The sequence below is a fragment of the Anastrepha ludens genome, chromosome 4 (genome assembly GCF_028408465.1).
Source record: "Anastrepha ludens isolate Willacy chromosome 4, idAnaLude1.1, whole genome shotgun sequence".
Lineage (NCBI taxonomy): Eukaryota > Metazoa > Arthropoda > Insecta > Diptera > Tephritidae > Anastrepha > Anastrepha ludens.
The window spans coordinates 130,574,294-130,588,894 of NC_071500.1; the positions used below are offsets into that span (position 1 = coordinate 130,574,294).

General features: G+C 33.7%; 1 protein-coding gene across 1 annotated transcript in view; it reads left to right on the forward strand.

Moving 5' to 3' along the window:
• Positions 1 to 6,542, forward strand: part of LOC128861221 (MOXD1 homolog 2) — a 171,359-nt gene extending 164,817 nt beyond the window's left edge. Inside the window, exon 10 of the mRNA XM_054099179.1 lies at positions 5,874 to 6,542. Coding sequence (XP_053955154.1) covers positions 5,874 to 6,185 — 312 coding nt within the window. The 3' untranslated portion in view covers positions 6,186 to 6,542. The remainder of the gene's footprint in view (positions 1 to 5,873) is intronic.
• The last annotated feature ends 8,059 nt before the right edge of the window (positions 6,543 to 14,601 follow it).

The window sequence follows — 14,601 nt, forward strand, 5'->3', positions numbered from 1 at the left end:
TTCAGAAAAGGAGTCTGTTAAACACTTTCTCTTTAAATGTTCGGACTGGGCAGCTAGACGATTAAGGTTCCTGGGTTCTTCTTCGACAGCCTGAGGCAGTGCGCCAACCTAAATCCCATCAATCTTCTCCATATTTGGGTGTAGATATATGCCTGTTGTAGGTCTCATAATGGTCTAAAAACGACGATTGAGTGCTACTTGGGGAGTGCCAGAATGGTACTTTAACCATACCACCTACCTACTTGATTCTGAGAAGCTGCACAGTGCGATGAATATATCTCTTCCACTTCCCGCTAAACGTCGCCCAAATATTCGTTATCTGAGATGTCTGATGACGTGGGCAGCTCTACTCTGGGAGGGAATAAAAAGGGTTATTCATTTCCAAAGCGAGAATAATCTTTCATATCAATACAAAACACTTCAGACTCACAAGTCTAACGCTAGTATGCTATATGTAGAGGAATATAAGTAATCGTAAACACTTAAGTTTACGTCAAAAAATTACGTCGCTGTATAAGTTGTGTGGACTACTTTAACAAATTTATTGCAATATTGATGAAAATCTGTAGACATGAGTACAGTAAAAGGAAAGCTTTTTATAAAAAACAGGGCAAATGATTTTAATAAGAGAAAGGCGGAGGAAAACCAGGCAAATATTTTTATAAAGTAAAAAACTACATAGAAAATAAATCAGAAATGGATAGGAAATATTATTGTTTCTACGCCTCTATTTACTTTACCAATTGCGTAGGCAGAGTAACAAAGTAAAAGTTCTTTCTTCGCTTCTATTTTTATTTTACCAATTGAAACCCTTGAAAGTGCACGAAGCACTGGTACTTTTTCGATAGTAGGAAAAATAAAATAGTTTGAAAAAACAAACAGATATATGAGTGAACACACAATTGTGAAGTTTCAGTAAAGTGTTTATGACATTTTTTCTATTTATTCACTCCCTCACGAACCTGGAGTTACAATTTAAAAACTATTACACCTCGTTTAGTAAAGTATAGTAAAAATAGTTCCAGTTCGGAATTGCATTTGCAAATTTCTACTCAAGCGAAGATAATTCGCTACATTTCTTGCAACTTTTACTTCCATCAATTCGTATTTTACTGCGTTCAGTCCACAGTTTTCAATGCTTTATTACACTTGCGCATGAGGCAATAGTAAATTTACGAAGGAAATTGAAACAAAAAAGTTTGAAAGATTTCAAATAGCACAAATAGTGCACGAGAACTTTGCAGACGCTGCGAAAAGAAAACCGCAAGCTTTATAAAGTACAGCCAATTTATTGCGGCTGAAACGCAAGACTCTTTACTGCTTTCGTTCTTCGTTTGCCTCACAACAATCAAGTTCCCATTTCCCACCCAAAAGCTTTAATGGCTGAGAAAGTAAAATGATAGTATGTACACATTCACATGTACTTTTAATGTAATACTTGTATGAGTCCCTATGTACATATATATATATACATATACCATTCGGTAAATATTTCTCCTCGTGACTCCTCTTTCAGCGCCCTTCAACTCGACGTAGCCGAATGTGTTTGTGATATGTGAATGATAGAAGAAGTTTAATTGCGGCAGCAATGCTAAACCTCTAACATCAGTGCGCAAACCACAAATTGTGGAAGTAGCTGGACCAAACACCCAACAAAGGGTTTATGCGTATATATATACTTATATAAATATTTCCTGGACAGGTTTAGGTCGTCCTACAAAAAATATTATATAATGAAAGAATTGTCGCTACTTGAAAACATTCTCCCTTATAATGTTTCGGCATTGGAATGGAGGCAAACGCTTTCAAGCTATGCAAATTATACCCAACAAGTTCTGATCTGAACGAGGTCGCAAACTTCTGAGTTTAAGTTGTGTATCCCTTTTCAAAACTACTTAATGCCAACTGTCTAAAAGATAATAACGCAAAAAAGATCGCCGTTAAATGTGAAAATCTTTAAACAATTCTAACCTTTCGTATCTGACAATCCAGTTAACTCGCTCTGTTTGACAATATATTCGTGAATAATTCTTATATATTAGTTTTACTGTAGAAACGCATTACCATTTAATTAAAAGTGGGGCCAAGAGCCATTCGATATGGCATTAGTTCGTAAAATAAATTTCTGCTTTATTGCGAACTCTAAAATTGGCAATTTTCATTTTCAAATTGCCTTACAATTTATTAGAACGATTTGTGTGCATGGAGTTTGTTGAAAACGTGATTGGTTAATATTATTTAAATTATTGGTTAAATCTCGTAATTTTTCACACTTGTCTGAATTATTATGTTAAGTTTCCAAAGGAATTTTTTTTAATTTTAGGCACATCATCATTTCTATTTGTTGAAAAATATTTGTATTAAGTACAGGCTGCCTGATAGAATCGTGACTGACAAAATTCAACCTTAGAGGCCAAAAAAAAAAAATGTGACTAATCCAAACTTATCGGTGGTGAAGTTGAGGCAGTTTTAAGAAAAAGTGGTGTTAATGCGTCCAAAGACACGATTTCAGGACGCTTGCTTGCAAAAGAAAAAAGAGAACATTAAAAAAACCGCTACACTCATTATCATACATTGAAGAAAGAGTTGCATGGGCTAAGGCCAATTCAGAACGGGGTTGGGCAAACGTAGTATTTACGGACGAATACCTTTTGATCGAATAGTTACATACCTATGTATGACCGTTCTGGTCATCCACTGCATCCACTTAATATTCATATTTGGAGCTGCTTCTCCAACAAAGGATTTGGTCGTTTATTTGTGTTTACCGCCAACTTGAATGCTGTTTTGATAAATAAAATTTACCAAAAAGCATTGTTAGCGTCAGCTGCGAAAATTTTTGGAAGAATTAGACAATCTTGAATTTTACAGGAAGACAACGATTCCAAGCATCGAAACTGAAGGTGTGTAGAGGGAAAACAGCAAAATGGAATTGATGATTGAGTTGGATTGTCCTTCCCACTCACTTGACGCTAACCTTATTGAAAATGTTTGGGCAATAGTTAAGAAAATAAAAGTGGACGATCAAACAGTTATCATGGCAAATTCGGTCAATTTGGGCACGATTACCTCCACAACTTATGCAGAACAACCATATGACTCGAAGCCATTATAGCTAATGATGGTGGCTATAGATTTTATTAAATATATTACGTATATTAACCACATATTATAAGCCCATACAATACACTTTGAATTTGTCAAATAGTTTCCAAGTTATGGCTTATCTAGGTTGGCCAACGGCCTCATAGAAACATATAACGAATAAATCCCGACTCCGTAATCATCCTCCCTAAAGCAGTTTTCGACAATTGTATACGTTTTTGTTTTATTTACAAATAAATAACTTGAACACCGTGCATTTGTTTAACATTGTGCCACATTTGAAATCGCCTTTTTTGATGTTCTAATTATTATGTAATTTATCATCTTTTCGAACCAAGAGCAGTAATTAGGATTTTGCCAATGCAACAGTAAACGAAATCTCAACCTGAATGGTTGTTACAGCCCAAGAGCATTGAACTCGAATAGCTATGAACATACATTCAAGATTCGGAGAGTAGCTTCTCAGAGTCCTTTTAGTTGGGCAGCTTTTAAAGCAACAAAAGTAGTAATCATGTATAATATACTGAAAGTATTTTTCGGAATTAAAACTTATCACCCAAATTCTACTCAAAGGAAGCCAATATTGTAAAAATGCAAAAATGCCAATATTTTAGTTATCAGGTGCACTGCAGCAGAAGCAGGAAATCTCGCCTGCATATACACTCTATGCTCATCATTTTTTCTTCTAGAAGCGGCCAAACAAACTTCAAGTATTGTTCTTTTATCTTTTTTTTTTTTTTTTTGGTTTTTTTTTTGACTGTGTAAACAACAGAAAGAAATTAGGTGAAATGTGCATTCCATTCGTTTTTCATCTTCCGCCATAACCGGATGAATCCAATGAACACATGAGCCCAGCACAATGGAAATGTTTCGCCCGTAGTGGTATTGGGTATTAGTACGTGGAGAGATGTCATTATGAAAGCGTTGCAGTACGGAAAACAGTTATTTTTGATTCGCTGCAAATTACTTTTGAATGCGTTGCTTACATTGTTATTTTACCGGGCTGGAGGTACAACAATTGCAGAGAATTGTCCGACTCTCGTCCGTTCTGGCAGCGAATGTGTAGAATATGTCTTCTCTATACAAATACATACAATCCACTCACTTGTAAGTTTTACCATTTGCCGCAACTGCTGACGAAACGGACTCTACATATGTGACGGTTTAATAGCTGTGTTTGAAGAGTTGACGGTGACCTTTAAACATTCGGATGTTCCGCTAAAAACCAATAAACAATTTTATATTCAAACATGCACAAATACGGCTGTATAACTTATTAGTTACTCTATCCTGAACCAGCTGATTTCGAATTTCCAAATTTTTCGGAGTAGAAAGAAAAATTGGTTTTAATTCAGATCGACTGATTTATTCAGCATTTGTAGTTTTATAAATTGCATAAACATCATATTTTTCAAAGCTGATCATCGGCTCAAAATAAGTAAAGTTTTATCGAAAATATTAATATTATAAATATTTTAACCAACTAACAAAACAAGTTTTTAAACGATGAATTCACCAAATTGGAAAAAATGTCAGATTCAACAAATAATAATAAAATGTTTACGGAAACGGAAAAAATTGGCAAACGGCAATAATTGACTTAAATAAAAAACGCATATCAAATAGGATGCTTTAACCGACCCCAAAAAAATGTATCAGCTCGGCATTCAATTGTTTACATCACAGAGAAAATAAAGGTTTACCAATGTACACGTTTTTTAAGTATTACAAAAAACCGGTGCGAGGAACGTGTAATAAACAAACAAATATATTTATTTAAAGGGTCTTCCAAGATTCACGGAAATATCAAACAGTAAGTCAATAATACTATCTGACCATTAGTGGCGTTTAAGGCAGCGACGAGGCCAGGGGTCGAATCATCACATCCGTGTTACGATCAACAACCAGTCAATTGCTGTAAATAGTTTTTAAAATCTTTTTTAAGTGAAATGGAAAGCCTTTGTACCATACTTAAGATGAAATAAGAAGATAATACTCTTACAAATAAATTTTTTTATTTATTTTTATCACACACATACTTCCTTAATGACCACTTGTTGCATTTATCACATAAGAATTTTTCGTCAGTCATAAATACTTAAATACTAAAGAAATAAATAAAGTAAATAAAATAAAATCCAAAACAACTTATCAATCTTCATTGAATACTTATAACTAAAATTGAAAATTGCAGGTACATAATCAAAATTCGAAAAATTAAAATCTAACTCGTTTATGGAGTCGAGTAATTAAGTAATGTTTTTCTTCCATTGAGTGCCAATAATGTTTGATTTTATTTTACTGGCGTTCTGCTTTTGCTCCTTCAGTAATCTCATTTCTATACATACTTTTATTATTTATTATTTTGTTTTTAACGGGTGCTTTGTTTGTAAAGAGTTTTATACGAAATCCAAGCAATTCACTCAGCTTTAATTTGATTCCAGTCTCAACATATTGCGAACAAAAAATTAATTGCCGTCGTTCTCCGTTTTCGGATCAATTACTGGTTAGGTATAAAATCTCAGGTTGTCACTTATTTGATTACACTTTTTATTCATTTATTTATGCTGCTTTTGCAAATCTGACATCATAAATGGTTACAATAGCGAAACTGAAATTTTCCCTCTCATCCGTATTTCGTATTCCATACAAAAGTATTTTAATTAATGCTGTAATTTATTATATTTCTCTTCCATAGCCAAATGATATTTTTTCTTTTTTTGCGAACCTTGTGTGCTACTTTCATTTATTTATGTTTTCCATTGCAGGGCTCGGAGTACCTCGAGGGATACAGCATAAACATAACAAAGTCCTATAAGAAGCACAAATACTGTAAACCAAAACAACGCATATTTGTTGCAGAGAGTATTGGGCAATCGGACCTTGAGCTGCCAGTGCTTCATGAAATGGACAACAATAATATCATCGAAGGCGCAGCGCGCAGCAGTCGGAGTTCGGCAGCCACCGAAATGCAAGGATTAAGCAAAGCTCAAGGCTACAGTAGAAGTTTTGCGACAACTTTTTGGTATGCGAGCGCTTTCATTGTTCTACAGCGGCTTAACCGATGGTCCCTAACATGAAGCTCCTATTAAGCGCTCGCAATTTCACATCTTCATTTGACCAGCCGCCTGACGCTAACGTTATTATATGTCCTCCACTCCACCCAGTTCTCAGATGAATTATGTAACTGCATGAATTCTTCGTTTTGTTTGTTACCTTAGTGTGTAGTAAATTATTGATTATTTTTAATATTTTTACAATCTCGAATTATAGACTTACGAAAACCACGATAGCACTGCGACGCTGCTCGTTAAGTGCACTCATACCTACATACAAATATTTATAAACGCAATGTAGCGATAATGATACAATACGCTAAAACTATAAGCATTAAAAATCCGTGAAACTTAAATGGAAAGCAATAATTAGTTATCGAATACTCGTTTGTAACTCGATATTTTACAGATAAGAGAGTACTCGTATTTAGTGTGTAAAATCGTTACTTTGCATGCATAAGTAATATTTGAAGATGGCGCAAGCATACAAGTAAAGGTAAATCTAAATACCCAAATAAGTAACAAACAAAAAATAGTATTACTTTGTGTGCAAAATACTCGTAAATTATACCTAACTAGAAACTACGTATCTGACGTCAAACCATAAAAATAATTGTCGCAACTGGATTGGTATGTTAACATATGTATCTACATACATACACACTCGTACATCCAATATATATTCTTCCAATTGACACTAGGCACAAATTATTTACCTATAAAAAACTTCTAAGCAATATTGTTAGTTAATATGCATTTCTTCTTTTCTGGCGCTTCGTTTTGGCCTCATTAAATGCATCTTATTATCTCGATATCTTTATGCCATATGTCATACGTGCATATATTTTGATACTAATATTTTTGTTAATCAGAAAATATTTAATGAAAGCAATCTCAAAAAGCTCTTTCGATTCAAAAGTGGCATATATTTATGGCTTTTCTAAAAATTCAAAACTCGAAATATACCTAATTTGAGTAGTTAGCTTGGCAGTAGAGCATGGCATTATATGAGATTTTCATCCAACTAAAGTATTTCAAATCGGAGCCTTCAATTCCAAAGTTAGGAAATTTCGAGGAAATGTGCCCTTGAAATGCAAACAAGAATACTTTAATTGAACTTAACTAAAATTATCGAATTGAAAGCGAGTATTATCGCGAAATCTGGCTTAAATAGTCAGTAGGAGCCATTTATTTACTTGCACGAGTATTTTTTAATAATAACCAAATTATCTCCAAGGTAAATATTTTATGTCCATTGTCAGTAAGGAATTCATTAGTCATATAATATGTTATCAATGGAATTGGTGCGTCTGATAGGATAGGTAATATATGTAGGTTAATTTATTGAAATAAAAGACACGAGTTGAAAAAGACACATCTCAGTATTAAAAGGTTAAACATTTTCCATCAACACAACGTATGAACACTATGCTGTATATGAGGCATTTATGAGAAATACCGTTAATCAATATTTGGTGGTGCGTTTTTACTTTTTCAGGTCTAAGTACTCAGGTTTAAAGCCTATGAAAAAACATTTCTGCCAAGAAAAATCTTCTTGCCATATATCGCTCAAAGGTTGACATAAGCTGTATGTACAACAACAAAAATAGAGATGCACATCACAAATTGCAGCAAAGCTCAATCAACCGCAAATTATACCTAATCCAATTATTCCAAGCCGATTTTATTTCGGTTATTACGTTGGAATGGGTCGGCCGAAAATAATGTTTTTAATGTTTTGCTAAAGCATCACACTCTTGTTTAAAGAGACCTTCATTATTTAATATTAACTAATTTTACAAAAACAAAAATTAGTCTGCGTTGTTTCGCTCAAAAAAGGCTGAAAGCAGAAATGTAATCACCCATAACTACCATTGTGTCACTCATATTCTCATATTAACATTTTTTTAATCAATATCCCATATTTGCTGTTATCTGCTACTTTCTTGCGATAACAATTAACTACGAGTATTGCTATCATTTAACAGTCAAATTGTCAAAGCTTAGAAGGAAAAGAAAAATACCCAACAAACCAAACAAACAATATTTTTCTATGAAAATCCGGAATTGACTAAGTTTCGTAAAAATTAAGCAATCGAGATTTGTCGAATTAAATTAAATTACACATTTTAGATAAATTTACAATTTTTCATGTTTTCATTAAATGTAGTGCCTTTATTTCTTAAAGAAAGCGAAAACGTAAGTAAAAATTGGCAAATTCGGCTCTTATTTCAAGGTATCCTTGTCCCTCAAGACCTAGCTGGCCTAGGTGTTTGGGGGTTATACGCCCACCGTCCCTTTAACTATCGACCGCATAGGAAAGTTTTCACCTGTGCTAATAAAGTAAAACATTTTACTTTTTGTGTTAATATTAGGGCAATCAACCTTTTTGATTAATATCAACTTGAAATGCATTTGATATGACATATTAGTTTTCTGAAATCTCCCACGTTAATACTCAACAGCATCTCAGTAAAAGAACTAAGCTTAAAATTCACCTTTTTTTTGCATAGAATTGTTCTTTATTATCAAGCTGAGAAATTAGTAAATCTCCACTTTATCTCCAATGGATATCTCTAATTAAGCCATCCATAATTGGCGCGTACACCCTTTTGGGTGTCTGGCCGAGCTCCTCCTCCTATTTGGGGTGTGCGTCTTGATGTTGTTCCACAAATGGAGCGGCCTACAGGTTCAAGCCGACTCCGAACGGCAGATATTTTTATGAGAAGCTTTTTCATGGCAAAAATACATTCGGAGGTTTGCCATTGCCTGCCGAGGGGCGACCGCTATTAGAAAAAACTTTTTCTTAATTTTGGTGTTTCACCGAGATTCCAACCTGCGTTCTCTCTGTGAATTCCGAATGGTAGTCACGCACCAACTCATTCGGCTACGGCGGCCGCTCTAATTAATACCACATATAAAAACTCCTCCAGAAGGAAAGTACGCATCGCCCAGGACACCTGAAAGTAGTCAAATTTTCTTACTTTTACAGGCGTTGTGTTTTTTGGACAAACAGGTGTTTCGAACATAAGTTCAGGTTCGAGGAAATACGGCAACGATGCAATCGATACTCCTAAATTTTATAAAAATGTTGCTAAAATTGGGACAATCAAATAAACAGAAATAGTTGTTAATAAGGTAAAAGTACTTAAGGAAGGTTTCTAATACAAATATTAATTCAAATTGTTTGAAATAAGAATCCTTTATTATGCGATAAATTATTTGTATTTTGGTTTGAAGCCCACAAATCCTGAAAATACTTATCTGGAGTTCTAGCTTAAGGAACTATCGAGACACTTAAGGAACACTCGAAAATATTTTTTCTTAAGTTTACTGGAAGTACATAAAAATGTTAATCGAGCGTGTCCATCTCATCAATAACATATCCAAAATGCAGTTCCCATTTATGTAAGTTAAACAACTTTTATTGCTTTGGGGTAAAGCGTAAAAAAGCCTTTGATGCCTTGTCGGGTAGGTCGTATTATAAAATTGTTACGCCCTAATCTAGGAGATTTCGCACTTCTTATTCAAGCGTTGCCTTTAACTCATCACTTTTCAAAAGATGCATTGGTACAGATACGAACCAACTATTGTAATTTATTCGAAGTGCATGTGTATACGAGTATGAAAATATAAAACAAAAACGTCCTTTTAAGTACATAATTTGATTCAACAAACACAGTCATAACAAATAAAACCTAAAGCACTTACTTGTGTCGGTTAGGTTATAATTTTCTATTTTTTCTTTTCACTTTTTTTTTATTTCCCTTTTTAAATTACGAGTACAATCTGTTAAATTTGAACAAGAAGTAATTATTTTTAAAGTAGTATTGGAATTCTTTATTCTCTAACCAATGCTAGATAAATATTCAATTTTCCTTCAGATTACACTGTGGAACAAATTCAGGTTAGCAAAAATTAGGTCCATTCTGAGAGTGGCGAGTGAAAATAGAGGCGAAATTAAAGGACCCGTATCGCGCCGTTTGTTTATGTTAGTTCGAATTTTTTTTTAATCGGCCTTCGAAGTTTGCAGTCAAATGCCGATTTTCAGTATATTGTTTATATGGGTTTTCGGATATAACTCGTCGACTAATTGATATTTTTTCAATCTGTAAAAGCCAAATTATTGCTAGAGACCTGTGCAACAATTACAATTTTTGAAAAAATTGATTTCGAAAATTTTGATGGTACTTATGAGGCAAAATGTTGGAAAAATTATTTTTTTTTCATGTTTTTTGAAAATATTTTCCACAAAACTAAGTGTTTTTTACTTTTTTTGTGGTCTATAATATGCTTCTCAGTTTCCTTATTGAATTTCATTTGAAAAAAAATTGTCTTAGTCGATAATTTGCGCTTTAGGCATACAGTCATAATACAAAACTTGCGTTTTTTGAGCTTAATATTAATTTATTTCTCATTTTTTATTTACCAATTTTGTTCAGTGTTGGTTTTGAAGAAACATAGAAAAAGAAAATATAAAAATATGGAAAAAAATATAATTTTGAAATGTTAATAATGAAAAGTTTTAAGTAGAAAAATAAAATAAATTAAATTAATAATTTGGCCAGCTGCCGTTTAGCAGGCGGCTGTGGATCAACAGCACTGCTCTCTCTAATGTCTTGGTTATCGTCATCATCATCAGAGAGATCGATTATTTCGTCCAACAGATATTCTGGATTTTCATCTGTGTCTTCCCCTTCTTCCTCTGTTTCCTCGTCTTCCTCTTCTTCAAAGGTGTTTTTATACCACTAACAAATTTCAGCGAGTATCGCATCTGGAGATTTCTTTCCTCTGTACCTGAAACGAAAATAGTTTTCAATCGTTAACATGTTTAAATTGTGCACTCTGACCAAGATATTAGAAAAATCTAGGAATTCAAAATATGCACACTCTATAGTTACCTTATTTCAAATGGAAGCACAGTTTGGTGATGACGTTCGCCTTGCTCATCAGATTCAGTTGGCAATTTTGTATGACATATTAACCCCAATTTCAGCGAAAGCTGTCAACATTTTTGCAACAGATTGCCTGTAGTTTTCTTCGCGTTCTTTACATAAAAGTCCTTTGATGACTGCTTTCAATGCGAGCCATGCATTTAATTCTCGGTCTGTCAGAACTTGCTCAAAATCTTGACGACTCATTAGTTTCCGTATGTCGGGACCATTAACAACCCCTTCCTGAATTTTGGCCTTACTTAGTCTTGGGAAAATGTCTTTCAAGCGGTTGAATACTGCTGGTCTTTTTGCGATACATTTCAAAAAATTTTTAGCAATGCCAAGTTTAATGTGGAGCAACGGCAACAAAATTTTCATTTCAGAACAAGACTTTCGTGTAGCCTATTGTCATTAGGCCATTTTCGCCCAATTCGACTACTCCAGTTATGTTGTTTGTACTGGTTTCTTCCTTTAATACCTTCTCCGTATCGTGAATCCCAATCGCACAAAAAACACGGATATTTTGGACGGCCAGATGCTGTTAAGCCTGTAATCAAGGAAATTACTTTGAGGTCGCAGCAAATGCGCCATTGGTGTTTGTTATATTTGACTACTTCCAGAATGTCTTTCAATTTATCGAAAGTTTCACTAGTGTCAGTGCTATACGCAATCGGAACAGAAGGCATTCTATTTGCCTTGTGCAAAAGCACAACTTTTAAGCTGATTAGTGAACTATCGATAAAGAGACGCCAATCATCTTTTTTATAGGTTAACCCTATCGCCTCCATTAACTTTTCAATATCGTTGCAATAAGCGAAATTTTTTGCATCATTGACATTGAAGAACTTTTGTAACTCTTTTTGGCGTTTTCGATATGCTGTTACTTTTGTACCTTTCGTCAGCAAATTATTTCCTTTTAAAAATGAGGCCAGTCGTTCTGATCTTTTCTGAGTCAAACACAAATTTGCAACAATTCCATCCAATTGGTTTTGTGTTATTAGGATTGGGTCCTTTGATGTTTTATAGGATGTACCTTCACCAGGGTTGAATTCTGAGGAGAAATCCATGGGTGTAGCAGCGGTGGTTGTAGTACTGATACCTGTTTGAAGATCAGTACTTCGGTATGTTGGTACTGGAACGAATTCTGAGTGCGGTAATGGTAATTGGACATTTGACACTGCTACAAAAGTTTTATTCTTTGTTTTCCTTCTATTCAAAGTTTTATTGTAGTTGGTACATCCATAGCAATTTTCTTCTTGATGTGGGCTATTATCTGACCACATCATTGGTACACCAAAAGGCATAGCCTTCTTCTTTTCACTTTTCCATTGCATAAGACTTGAATAGCAATTAAAGCAAACTTTTTTAGGGGCATAGTTTACGTCATTGATAAACTCTTGCGAGAAATATTGTCTATAGATTTCCAAAAAAGAATCAGTCACATTGCCGCATTTTTCATCGCTTACTATGAAACGTCCACAAATATTACAAAAATGGTTCATTTTACATGTTGGTTCCGACATTTTTAATACAATATATATTATAGAATGTTTTTTTTTTGTTATTTTTATGAAACTGATACACTTAACTTAAATCACTCACAAAATGAAATAGGTTCCAAAAGAATGAATAGCAAATTTTATCACGACCGAGCGAAAATTAAAAGACATCAGCTTCGGCTGAGTTTCGAGTCTTAACTGAATCTTTATTTTTGAAATTAGTTCGCATGCAGATTGTTAAATTTTTTAGTTCTCATGCTGTTGTAATTTGAAAGTTTCCACTCTTGAAATAACAAGTTGTAAATAATAAGGTCTACAAGTCGCAAAACGTGCTTAAATGTCGCTATGCCAGTAGATTATGATCATGGCAAGGGCAAGTAGTAAACAATTCGCCGAAATACCTGTACCGGACTATTTGGACCCCCTCTCCTGTCGGTATGAATATTGTGTGGGTCATAGTATGGGAAATGGAATTTTGTTTTTTTCAGTTGTCTGCCGACTTTTGCTAAGAGCACTGCGTGCTTCTTTTCTAATACATTATAACCGTTATTTAATCAATAAATATTACACTTAATTAAACTGTTGTTTTAATCATTGAGATTTCAACACAAATGTATACAAATATTATTTTAATAGCTATTGATTGTTCCTGGAAATTCCCTTTCTTAATTGTATTCTGGGAATTTTCTTTTCCTTAATTATTTTTGGAACATGCTTTCTTCTCGGAAAATCCCTTTTTTAATCCATACTTAGCATTTCCTTTTCTTTAATTGCTTTTGGAATGTTCCTAATTCTTGAAACTTCCCTTTTTAATTACTTCTACCGAAATCGATATTTATTTAATGGTTTCGGGGATTTTTAATTACTATGAGTTTACCAGGAATTTTGGGTTTTTTTAAATTAGTTTTATGTAATGAATGTGTGTATATCGCACAAATTTTCGACTGATACTATATTTTTTTCCATGATATTTATGTGATGGATTGAAAACTATATTTTAGATAAGAAAAAAAGCGAAAAACAATGAGTTGCTTGCCAGATATTAAGAAATAATAAGGAAAACGTTAATTTTTCGAACATTTTGTGACTTTCGTCTAAGTAGCTGCCAAAGTATTTAATCCCGTAATTTTCTTTTCAAATTACATTTATTTAAGAAACTGAGAAGCATATTATAGACCACACAAAATGCAAAAAAGACTTAGTTTTGTTGAAAATATTTTCAAAAAACATAAAAAAAAAATAATTTTTCCAACATTTTGCTTCATAGTACCACAAAAATTTTCGAAATCAATTTTTTCAAAAATTGTAATTGTTGCACAGGTCTCTAGCAATAATTTGGCTTTTACAGATTGAAAAAATATCAATTAGTCGACGAGTTATATCCGAAAACCCATATAAACAATATACTGAAAATCGGCATTTGACTGCAAACTTCGAAGGCCGATTAAAAAAAAATTCGAACTAACATAAACAAACGGTGCGATACGGGTCTTCTAATTTCGCCTCTATTTTCACCCGCCACTCTCAGAATGGATCTAATTTTTGCTAACCTGAATTTGTTCCACAGTGTTATCCTACATTATATTATTTTCTAAGTGCTATAATTATTATTATTATTTTTTTCTTTTCTTGTTTTGTTATATTGTGAGTTCTGTTGGAGTTAATCGCTTTAAACTTCGTTTCCCCACTTTCTCCGATTGTGGTAGTTTGCGCATTTGTTCATTTTGATGATTTTTTAGTCGATGTACCTTCTGCTCAAATATGAACGAGACGTTATCAAAAAAACGGTCCGCGGATGACATATGGCAAAAACAAATTTTTTGTTTTTTGGTAGGACTGTTATAAGCTTACATGGCAAATTTCAGCGTGATATGTCACATAGTTTGTTTTCTGTGCTACTGTAAGCAAATCAAGCTCGAGTGTGTTTTTCGAATTCTCTTTTATGACTTCAATTGTCTCAAAATTTTTTCCACGGAGCGGCAACTTGAGCTTGGGAAACAGGAAAAA